The sequence below is a fragment of the Hippopotamus amphibius genome, chromosome 12 (assembly GCF_030028045.1).
Source record: "Hippopotamus amphibius kiboko isolate mHipAmp2 chromosome 12, mHipAmp2.hap2, whole genome shotgun sequence".
Classification (NCBI taxonomy): domain Eukaryota; kingdom Metazoa; phylum Chordata; class Mammalia; order Artiodactyla; family Hippopotamidae; genus Hippopotamus; species Hippopotamus amphibius.
The window spans coordinates 28,790,109-28,802,043 of record NC_080197.1 but is presented as its reverse complement, the minus strand read 5'-3'; the positions used below and the strand labels follow the sequence as shown (position 1 = coordinate 28,802,043).

The 11,935-nt window shown below is 52.7% G+C and overlaps 1 protein-coding gene across 1 annotated transcript; it reads left to right on the top strand.

Moving 5' to 3' along the window:
• The first annotated feature begins 1,183 nt into the window (after positions 1-1,183).
• Positions 1,184-6,871, top strand: TCF15 (transcription factor 15). The gene is made up of 2 exons (XM_057700822.1): positions 1,184-1,777; positions 6,432-6,871. Exons 1-2 carry the CDS (start codon positions 1,259-1,261, stop codon positions 6,504-6,506), a joined length of 594 nt encoding a protein of 197 aa, XP_057556805.1. The 5' UTR covers positions 1,184-1,258; the 3' UTR covers positions 6,507-6,871.
• The last annotated feature ends 5,064 nt before the right edge of the window (positions 6,872-11,935 follow it).

Genomic DNA, 11,935 nt, shown 5'->3' with positions numbered 1-11,935 from the left:
CTCCAAGGAAGAGGACATGTCAGATGTCAGGCTGAACAATCTAAGGTTTCCAGAAGGAAGGAAGGCAATGTGGGAAGATAGTTCCCTCCACCCCCTCTCTAAGTGTGTGTTTTTTGAGGGGGTGGTAATGGCACTTCAAGCAGAGGGAAGAGGAGGATGTGGATTTGGAGCCAGGGAGGCTGCTGCAGCCCAGGATGGGATTGTGGGGAGCGAAGGAGAGAAACTTGCATTTTATTGGGGTGGAGACAGGACAGGGGTGATAGTGAAGCCAAACAGGCTGGGACCCATGCCCTCACTCACCCTGAAGGCCAGAGTTCTGGTACAGCTCTGAGCAGAGTTTCAGCAGAGAAAAGTAAAGCACTCAGCACTGTGTCTGGCACAACCATTTTGGTGGTAGGACCTCAACCAAAACGTCAACTCTGTGAAAGCAAAGAGTTTGTTTTGTTCACATCTCTATTCTCACCTAAAACCATGCCTGGCATAGCAGGGACCTAATAAATATTTGTTGAATAAATGGATGAATGAATGAATTCAGTTACTGCAGTTTGTGTTTTCTTTTTGTTTTCTTTCTTTTTTTTTTTTTTTTTAATTTGTCGTCAGAGATTTGACACCATCGAGCCCTTATTTGGAAAGATTACAGTGTTTGTCCAACTGTTCTCCATGGACACCACCATTCTGTACATAATGCAGACTCCTGGGTCGGCTGAATCAGACTGGGGAGAATCCGGGAATTTATCAAGTTAAATGCCCACCTTTCCTAATTCTTACACGAAAGCTGCAGAAGCACAACATTAGAATTTGAGGGAGGAAAAAACCTGAGTTGGTTTCTCTGCAATCCCCTTTCCGAACGAGGAAACTGAAGCCAAGAGAGGAGCAGAGACCTGCCCGCAGCCTCCCTGCGATCTAGGCTGAAGATGAGTCCGCATCTGGGCACAGCCCACCCCATCCACCCCGACCGCCGGCGTCTGCACCGCTCGTCCGCGGGGACCCGGAGCCTTCAGGGCGGGCCACCAGCTCGCGGGCCGCTTTCAACCTGGGGAACGGGGGCGGCGGGCGCGTCGCCATTGGCCGGGGCGCGGCGGGCGCCTCCCCATTGGCCAGGGCGGAGCCCCCCCGCCCCGAGCGGGGCGGCCTCGGGACTGGCCCCTCCCTCGGCTATAAGGCGGCGGCCGGCGGGGCCGTGGGAGCGCGCGGGAGCGCACGGCGGGGCGCGGCCGACGCTGGGACGCAGCGCACCGAGGGACGCGGCCGGGCGCCCATGGCGTTCGCGCTGCTGCGCCCCGTCGGCGCGCACGTGCTGTACCCGGACGTGCGGCTGCTGAGCGAGGACGAGGAGAACCGCAGCGAGAGCGACGCCTCCGACCAGTCATTCGGCTGCTGCGAGGGCCTGGAGGCGGCACGGCGCGGCCCGGGCCCCGGGGGCGGTCGGCGGCCGGCTGGCGGCGCGGGCCCAGTGGTGGTGGTGCGACAGCGGCAGGCGGCCAACGCGCGGGAGCGGGACCGCACGCAGAGCGTGAACACGGCCTTCACGGCGTTGCGCACGCTCATCCCCACCGAGCCGGTGGACCGCAAGCTGTCCAAGATCGAGACGCTGCGCCTGGCGTCCAGCTACATCGCGCACCTGGCCAACGTGCTGCTGCTGGGCGACGCGGCAGACGACGGGCAGCCGTGCTTCCGAGCGGCGGGCAGTGCCAAGAGCGCGGTCCCCGCCGCCCCCGACGGCGGCCGCCAGCCGCGTTCCATCTGCACCTTCTGCCTCAGCAACCAGCGCAAGGGGGTGAGTGCGCGCGGCGCCCCAGTACTGCGGCCGCAGGGTCAGGGAACGGGCCTCTTATGGAGCAAAAGAGGGCCCGAGACCCCAATGAAGAGAGGGGGGAGCGACGGGGAGTCGTCGGGGGTGCGGCCCTCCAAGCCCAGGGTCCGGTGTGGAACAGAACCGCTCACAATGTTCCCCAAACAGAGGGTGCAGGGAAGCCCAGAGCTCGGGAGTGATTTAGAGGATGGAGATTGCTCATCGAAGGACATCCCTCCAACTAGAGGTGTGCTGGGAAGAGCGCTTGGGGAAATCATAACAAAGGCTATCATTTATTGAGCTCTTCCTACGTACGGACGCGTTTGTGGGCTTCTTTCTTTTTGTCTTCATAAGAACGCCGTCAGGCAGATAGCTCTGCTCGTTTTATCACTGGTGAGAATCTGGGGCCCAGAGGGATGCCCACAGTACTCAGCTTGGAAGCCAGAATGCAGGTACTGGTTTGCTGGGTATGTGTTGCCCTGAGATGCCCTACCTTAAAATAATTGTTCCGCATTCTAAGACTGACCCAAGGGCAGGAGACTGAGAAGAAAAGGGGATGCACACCCCCCAGTTAAGAGCCCAGGTACCCAGCTGACGAGCAGTAGGCATGAGGAGGGGGTCCCCTGAGGATACCCAGCCCCCAGAGGGATGGAGTGCTGGGGAAGGGCACTAATGAGTCAGCAGGGCAGAACTGGAGGTAAAGCTCCTGTGGTCTGTCCTAAGTAAGGATGAGAACCAGGCTGGTAGGGGATGGATGGGGGTGAGTAGCAGCAGCAGTTGCTGGGGGCTGTTTCTCCTCTCCTGCACAGGCCTCAAGGAGCCTGCTTCACCCCCAGCCTCTCCCCGTTCTGGCCTGGGCTTTTCGTAGAGCCGCGCACCTTGTCTGTGTGACAACTTTGGATTCTAGTAGCTACCTGGGGAAACTGAGGCTGAGCGAGTCCCTGACTGGCCTGTGGCCTTTTGGAAAAGGAAAGGGCATGGGGGCACAGGGAACTCTGCTCAGTATTCTGTAATAACATAAATGGGAAATGAATTTTAAAAAGAGTAGTTACATGTATATGTATAGCTGAGTCACTTTGCTGTACACTTGAAACTAACACAACATTTTAATCAACTATATTCCAACATAAAATAAAAATTTTTTTAAAGTAGGGCATGGGGGATTGGAGATAGGCCTCTGGGTCCCCTAGTCTTTGGTTCTCACAGCTGCCCCAGTTCCCCTCTTCACTGTTCTGGGGAAGCCTCTGTGTCCTGGCCTCAGACCACCCCCTTCTGGCTCATCAGACTCCCATCCTGGCCTCTCATCTCCATGGCTGCCTCAGTTTCCGTAAGTCAGTCTTTTTAGGCTTAGACTTGAACTCTCTCCAGGGTCCCTGATACTCCCAGCTGTGGGCCCTGGTCTGCTCCAGGCTGGGCTGGGAAGCTAGGGTGGGCCTGCAGGCATCCCTAGGCTGACTGGGCCCTTGGTGGTACTCCCTTTCACCCATTCACTCAGCTCAGCAAACCTTAACTGCTGCTTTTTGTAGGCTCTGAGAACATTCCCAGAGAAGCAGGTTGTGGGTACCCATCCACCACAGTCAGGAACTCCCATTGCAGGGCCAGGGCAGGGCCTGGAGCTGAAAAGAGGGATGTTGTGTTCTGATGGGGTGTGGGGGTGCACAAAGGGACTGTCAGGGCCAGAGAAAGCCCCTGATCCAGGAGCTAAGTTCCTGACGGATGCCAGGGAACAGAGGCAGGTAGGTTGGGAGGTAGGGGAAGGTGCTCTAGGAGCAGGGCACAGCGAGAGCTGGGGTCAGAAAACATGACCTAGAGAAGAAAAAGGGAAGACGTTGAAGATGGCAATGCACAGAGGAGAGGCAAAGACTGGCCAGTGACAGCAGTGTCAGCAGTCTTGATGAGCACTGATCTCTCATGATAAGTGCTCTCCATGTGTTACCATTAAAACCTCCTAGCAGCTGGGGAAGGAGGTGCTGTGGTTACCCCCACCTCAGAGATGCTGTCACTGGTTCAGATACTGCCCATGATGGAGCCAGGATTTGAACTCAGACCTGCCCGACTGGGACACGAGAAAGGTTAGTGTGGGAGGGCCCTGTAGCAGCCGGCCTGGGGGAGAGGGTGTGTCCATCACGTGCCCACCCACATAGCAGGTAGGCTGGGGGCTTCTCTGCTGGTGTGGGGCCTGTCCCACCGATCACAGGGCTTTGCTTGCGTCTGGCTACTTCCATGGAATCTGTCTACAGGACCTAGGACCAGCCAAATTTGGCTGCAGAAGCCTTGCTTTCAAGCCCACAGGCTCCTCTAGGAATAGGCAGAAGGGGCGATCCTGGCCAGCTCTGGCCCCTGAAGACTCGAGAGGCGTCTGGAGGAACACTGGCTGTCTTGGGGAGCCCGTGAGAGCCTTCCTTCTCAGCTTTGGTGACCAGAGAGCTCCAAAGCCCCGGACCCTATCTCTCCACTCTGAGCCACCACTTTGCTCCCAGCAGGCTGATCTAGGGTTGGTGTCACCATGGAAGTAGCTCCCTGTAGCATCTTCCTGTTTAAGGAGGGGTTAGATGTGGCCCTCTGTGGTAGGAATAGCAAAGGGAGATGGAAAGGGGGTTCTTGTCTCTGCCCTGTTTTCCCTTTTGTCGCCTGGAGGTGCGGGTCAGGTAGAATCGTCTTGTGAGGCCTTCGCCACTTGCATGGCAGCACAGGAGCAGAGGTAGCCCAGAGGGCGGTGGGGCAAGGAGGCGCCATCGCGAGATGATGCTCATGCTGATGCTTGTGAATGTCCATTGAACACTTAACTGTGTTCCTGACACTGTGCTAAGGGCTTTACCTGTGTTAATGCGTGTAATCCTCACGGTAACTACTTTACACCTGGGGAAACCGAGGCTCAATGAGCTGAAGTCACTTGCCTGAGGTCTGACAGGTAGTCCAAGACAGGAGGGGCTGAAGTCCAGATCTGTTTCACTGTAGCCACCTCCTAACTACAGTGCTTCCCAGAGCCCTTGGCGCTGAGGGACAACAGGACAAAGCAGCTGGGACCTAGTCAAGGCCTCTTCTAAATGCCTTTGGCAGTTTACAAGCCTCTTTCACAGCTGCACTTGCACTTGATTGTACCCTGGGGTGGCAAGTAGAGTCATTTTGTCCCCATTTCATAGATGAAGAAACTGAGGTTCAGGGAGGTAAGCAGTCCCCAGCATTCTCAGGGGACCCAGGTCTCACGACTGCCAGACTTGGGGTGGAGGTGGCTCTCCCTGACCCTGGGGACTTAGAGTGAAAAGGTGGGAAGCCAGTTTTCTATCCTCCAACCTCAGCACTACATCTCCCACCCCCGCCCACCCTTCTCAGCTACTGCTGCCAGAGTTTGTCTGAGAAGCCCAAGCCCCAGGCTCTGCTGGGACTGTGGCCTCAGCCCTCAAAATAGCCCTGCCTGTGAATGAACACACTGTCCCTGGGCCCAGAGAGCCTCAAGGGAGGCTGGACTCGCATCTGGATGGATCTGCCCCAACCTGGGCCCAGGAGTGGAGGGGGCAGGGGGCAGAGCTCCCAGATGGTCAGCTATTTCTCTAGATGGCTGAGAAAAATGCCTGTCCCATCATCTCCTAGCCACACTGGGGTGAGGGGTGAGCATTTATAGTGGGATTTCAGACACCATTGTGTCCTGGAAACGAGACAGACTGTTGGACAACATGGATTTTCTAGCCCAGCCCTTTTACCAACTGGCTGGGTGTCTCTGAGCCAGTCGTGCAATGCTGGAGGCCACAAAAGGGGGTGATCTAATGTCTGTGACCTTGCTGGCTTACAGTGAGGATGAAACCCATGTGCCAGACCTCAGAATAGTGTGTAGAGACTGCCCCTGAGACATGAGGGACAGGCGGCTTCTGGAGCTGCTGCCATTAGCTTGTCTTCCAGTGGACGCAACTGCTCCATGCTAGTCCCTGGGGCTACAGAGTGAAGGACTTTCCCGGCCCACCCCCCTGAGCTCCCAGCCTGGTGGGAAAACACAAGAGAGACCCCATCTTCCCCTTCTGGGTTTTATCCTGGCCCCAGAAAGGCAAGAAGTGCTAGGCTATTGCAAGAATGGAGAAATCCTCCCAGGACAGGACCAGAGAGCATATTCTCAGCAGAGGGAACATCCTGAATGAAGGCAGAGAGGCCAGAATTCCAGAATCTACTTTTGAGGTTGATGAGTAGGCCACTGGGTATACAGCCGGGCAGTAGGACAACCACTATAGGGTGTGTTCTGCCCTTGAGTGTAAAATACTATGATTTAAACTGTATTAGATTTTTTTTAAGCAACACATTACATGGGGAAGAAATGAAAAAGGTAAAAAAGTATATAGAGTAAAATAAAAAGCCTCCTTCCCATCCTGTCTCCTCCTCATCACATTCCTCTCCTCTGAGGAAACCCATTAGCAATTTCCCATGTGCCCGTCTCTCTGGACATCTCAGCACACAGGAACATGCACTCAGTCCTCGCTTTTGTCCTTAAACAATGTTAGTCCATACGGAGTTTCTTCTGCCTCCTGCTGTAAGAACTCAGTTGTACGGCTATCTGATTTATCAAGTCCCTTATTGCCGGACACAGAGGTTAGTTCCAGTGTTCATGATGACCCGATTGAACCCCTTAATACCTCTTTCTCTCTTCCTGCAGGGTAGCCGTCGTGACCTGGGGGGCAGCTGCTTGAAGGTGAGGGGGGTGGCCCCAGTTCGAGTGCCTCGGAGATGAGCCTGGACCCCTGTGTCATTTGCTCCAAGTAGGACCCTGAGAAGGAGGCCAGAGGCCAGCCACTGGGTGAACAGAGGAGAAGACACCAGAAGCCAAACCTGGTCCCTTCTTTGTGGACCAGAGGACAATGGCCTGGGCCCATGACCCTCTGAGCAGGCCCCCTGGGACGTCTGCTCCCCACCCTAGAGAGCCGTGAGGACCCGTCCAGCCGGCCCCAGCCCTGGCTGGTCAGGGACAAGGCAGAACTTTTGGAAAAACAAAGACTGTTGGTGACAGAGGATGTGTGCGTGTCTGAGCATGAGTGTGAGTGTGTGTGTGAGAGAGAGAATTGATGGGTTTAAAATAAAAGGTATTTTTAAGTAAAAGATGTTCCCAGCTGAAGAAGGGAGGGGCCTGGGGACATCAGAGGTCAGTGGTGGCCCCTTTCCTGGACTTTGGAAGAGACACAGGTGTCATAGGTGCTGCCCTGTGCCCTGGAAGGAGTGGGGCTGGGAAAGGCAGGGGACCCCTGTTCCAGAGATTGGGATAACCAGTCTTCCCTCACTGTATTCTTGAACAGCTGTTGGGTGTCTGGTGTGGTTGGTAAAAAACAAAATCTTAATTTTATTTATTTTTGAATAAGGCATATATTCATCCGTGTGGTTCACAATTCAAAAGGTACAAGAAGGTATGTGGTAAAAAGTCTCCCTCCCTCCTGTCCTCTAGCCACCATTCTCCCGCTGTAGACAGGCTCAGCCGCTAGTTTTTTGTGACGTCCCTATCCTTCGTGAATAACAAAGCAAATACAGAAATATACATATATGTTTTCTTCTACTCTTTACACAAACAGTAGCACATTGTACACTTTCTGCTCCTGTGCATTTTTTTTTTCTTAATCTAGCGTGGCTGTTATCGCAAGTCAGTACATAACGGTAAAGGGTACCTTCATTCCTTTAGTAGCTGTTTATTCCATTTTGTGAACATGCCATACTTTAACCCATCCCTTACGCACATCTTTACAAACAAGACTGGGTAGGCTCGTGGTTTTCCACGTGTGCAAATGAGTGTGTGCTAATGGGATGCTTTTACCCATGTTGGAGCTGAGACGATTTAAAGAAATGATGACACCCAAAGGCATGTAGCTGGCACATGGCAGGGTGACAGTGTGAGGTCTGTCCACCTATAAAGCCCAAAGTGAGCTCCTTCCCTTTCCCTGGAGATGCCCCAGATGGGGTGCCACTTCCTGTGACCCTGATTATTCTCCCAGCAGCCCTGGGAGGTGGGCAGTGTTTCCCCATCTCACAGATCTGTCCCTGTTGGGGCCAGGATCGGAGAAGCTGGGGAGGCTGGAGACAGGAAGAGGGGCCAGGAGAGGTAGCAGAGCCAGGCAGCCACCTTTTCCTCCAGGTACGTTTATATGCCTAATTTTTAATTTATTTTTTTAACATACCCTTTTATTTAGTGTTTACCAATTGAAGTCTAGCTCCAGATTCCATACTTGTATCCACTCTACTCTGTCACCCCCTGTATTTGACCCTCAGACAGAGCCTGAAGTGGGGCTGCCCATTTTGCAGATCAACAAACAGTCCCCCTTCGAGAGCTGATTAGGAAAGCACACTGTACCCCTGGCATTTACCCAGTTCCAGGTCCAGGCAGCCCCTGGCAAAGCCACAGGAAAAGGACTGTGACCTTGTAAATAGCAGGAAACCTGGGAGTGGGGACAGAGCAGACACTTGGGTGCTCTGGGCTGGAGGCCCACTTCTGCCACCAGATTTGCTGGGCAACCCTGGAGAAGTTGCTTGACCCCTCCGGGCCTCCCTGGCCTAATCCCTAACCAGCAAGAATAGGTGGGACAGGATAATAATTATTTGTTTTGCCTTGTTAAGTAGTTTTTTAATAGACCATTTATGCACTGGGTAAATAATGTAAGTTGTATCCAATAGTATGCAGTAAAAAGTATGTACCTCCCTCAGGCTCCTCCCCAAAGGCAACTGCTGTTAGCAGTTTCCTGTGTGTCCTTCCAGAAATGCTTTATACTGATTCTGAAAAAGTATTTATAGATTTCTCTGCTTATGTTTTCATTGTAAAGAAAAAAATTCAAATATTGCAAGACCCTAGAAATATCACCCATCCCAAAGACAACTACAGTTAACACACTGTACTAATCCTGCAGAGTTGTTGTAAAACACATACACTTAATCATTTACAGCATACTAAGTTAACACTTTTCATCAGAGTATAACGTACTTGCAGGACAGTGCACATGCCATTAAGTTTCCTTTTACTGACTGAGCACACCTGCGCACCCAGCATGCAGATCAAGAAATGTAATTAGCACCAACCCAGGAGTCCCTCATGCACAGCTACTCATACTGGCTTTCTTCCGTTGTATTCCCCTTGAAATAGACAACACGCTTACAGACTTCACAGTTCAGAAGACACGAAAGAATAAACTGACAACGAGTGTCCTTCCCTCCCAGCCACTCAGTTCCAGTTCTCAGAGGCAATTCTGATAACCAGAGTCTTAGGGATTGCTGCAGAGATAATCTTTGCAGATACAGTCAAATCACATATATCTTGTTTTTCCACTGTTCTGCTCTTGGATTTTTTTTTCCCTTAACAATACACCTTGGAGACACTTCAGTGTTTAAAGAGCTGCTTCGTGCTTTTTCACAGCTGCATAGTGCTCCATCCTGCACATTTTGCTGCTTGCTGTCTTCCCGGGGCCTTGCTCCTGGGTAATGGACAGTTAATGTCTCAGGGCACATGTGAACTACAGGGCCAGCTCAACACACGTGACTTGAGAGAGGCACAGCTGTGGACCAGTATCTCTGGGGGCCATTTGTCTAACATCCCTGCCCCCAACACACAAGCTTTCCACCTTCAGGATGAGCCAACCCAGCCAGGCTTCTCCAGACTGCCTGAGCGAGGGCCAACTCGGGCCTTTAAAGGAGCTCAGGGAGAAGAGACCCAGGGCTGAGGTGGATGGAATGAGCAACTTCAACCAGGCCACCTGGGACCCCAAAGGGGAAGCCTAAATATCAGGTCGCACCCTCCATCCAAACCTTGTTAGACACAAGGAGCAACAGCACAAGAAGGATCTCGGGGTCCATCATTTCACGATGAGAAGCTGAGCCTGTACAGACGAAGAACCTGCCTGAGGTCCCCCAGCAAGTCCCTGACTCTGCTGGGCCACCGGGAACCCGGGGCTTCCTGCCTACCACTCAGGACTCCCTTCTGTAATTCCACAACTGCAAGTGGGAAGGCCTCAGAGGCCTCCCATGGCAGTGAAGAAACCAAAGCCCAGAGAGGGACAGCGATGAGCCAGATTTGCACAGCATTTGGAGCTGAGCTGGTCTAAGAGTGCAAGGTCCCTCCCTCGAGCCCAGGTTTCCACCACCACACAAAGTTCCCCTCATTGACCCAGGCAACTTCTATTTTATGAGGCTCCTATTAGACTAAAAAAATAAGAACACCACAGAATAGAATTCCAAACACTTTGGCATATTTAGCAAGTTAACTCTTAAGCAACCATATACAATCACAACTTTGATGCATTAGCATGAGAACATTAGAGGATTTGCAAAACATCAGTCCACAGGGCACACGTGTAAAGTTGAAAATCTTTGTTCAGCCCTGTCTACATCTCCTGCTATTGTGTATTTACCTCATCTGGACTTGATATCAAAAGTCTAGACCTGGACAGTGAAATGCGACATGGCCCTGGGCTGGATCCTGTCCTACAAGGGGGGTGATGCTATAGAGGACATTACTGGGCAGTTGACAAAATTGGAATAAGAACAACAGATTAAAGTATTATATCAATGTTACACTTACTGAATTTGCTAACAGTATGGTTATGTAAGAGGATATCCTTGTGCTTCAGAAACACACCCTGAAGTATTAAGGGACAGAGGGACATGATGTAGGTGACATACTCTCAAATGGTTCAGCAAAAAATCTGCGAGCAAGAGAAGGATAAAGCAAATGTGGCAAACTGTTAAAACTTGGTGAATCCAGGTAAAGGGTATATGGGAGTTTTCTGCACTACTTTTGTCACTTCTCTGCATGTTTGTAAATGACTGCAAAGTGAAAAGTTAAAAAAAAAGTCAAGATCTTGGCCTGCTAGGATGTGAGGCCTGCCAAATGGTCTCCTGGCCCTCTCTGACCTGCCCTGCTTCAGCTGCCACAACAGGGGACAGAAAACACCCCCAGTGGACCCAGGCATCCCTGCCCATGACTCTCAGGCCCCTGTGCCCTTCAGAAGGCTAAGGTGGTCCCAGCCCCAGAGCCTCCTGCCACCGTGATTTATGTCCCTGTGAGCCTCAGCAGCTGTGAGCACCAGTCCCGCCAGGAGGCTGCTGGGGGGGGTGGGACGCGGGGGGGGGGGGGGGGGGGTGCGGCCAGTGTTTGCTTCTCGGCGTGTCTAATCCAAACCAGACTTGTAGACCCCACGGGCCTGGGATCCAGCTCCCAGGGGGCCAGGGTCAGAGGGTAGGCCAACAGGGCCTGGAAAACAGGAGGTGCTGAGGGTGAACTGGCTGGAAGGCAGGAGACCTGGCCTGGTCCAGCTTGATCACTGCTCCTGTGTGACCTGGGATGGGTGTCTGCCTCTCTCTGGACCTTGGTTTTCCTCATTTTAGCACAGTCTACACATAGTAGACCAGAAAGGCTCTGTAAACTGGGACAGACTGGCCTTGTGGGAGGGAAGACTGGTAAAATTTAAGAGTTGGTGTTTTCTGAATGCCCAGATCCTCTAGGCTTGGAAAAGTACCTGACTTTTTTGAGGGCCTACTAGGTGTCAGGCCTTGGTCTATGCAATTTATATAAGTTAATCAATGTAGCCTACTCTACAAATTATTGCTCCATTTTATAGATAAGGAAACTGAGGCACAGGGAACATGTCCACGTTCACATGGCCCTAGGTAAAGCGAGTGGATTTGAACCAGGTGTTCTGGCTGCAGGGCCCCACTGGGCTCTCCACCACTGGCCCACACCACCTCACCAGGTATGTACCCAGTCCTGTAAGGATCTTGGGCATCCAGAACAAGACAGAAAAGTCATCCCCGCAGCCTGGGTCAGCAGGCTCGGCACAGCCTGCACTGAGGGAATCAGAGTCTGAGTTTGGGTCCAGGAACCTGCATCTCCCAGGGATTCCCAGCATTGCCAACACTGCCAGAACTGGAGAGGCTCAAACACAGGCTCTTGGAGGGTTTAAGTGGAAAGGCCTGGAGTTCATTTCCTCAGAACCCCTCAGGTCACCAATAGGGACACTGAGGTCCAGAGCAGGCAAGACACATCCCCAACCTCACACAGCAAGTCAGAGATGGGCCAGAACAAATGACTCTTTTCATTTCTTGGTGACACACCCCGAAGAACAGCAATAAGCATGAGAGTCGGAGGTACCGCTCTGGGTGACTCACAAGAATGGCCTCATTAATCTTGCAACC

Coding starts and splice junctions, on each gene's coding strand:
- TCF15 (XM_057700822.1), top strand. CDS start 1,259: ATGGCGTTCGCGCTGCTGCGCCCCGTCGGCGCGCACGTGCTGTACCCG. Junction 1,778..6,431: donor TCAGCAACCAGCGCAAGGGG/GTGAGTGCGCGC, acceptor CTCTTCCTGCAG/GGTAGCCGTCGTGACCTGGG.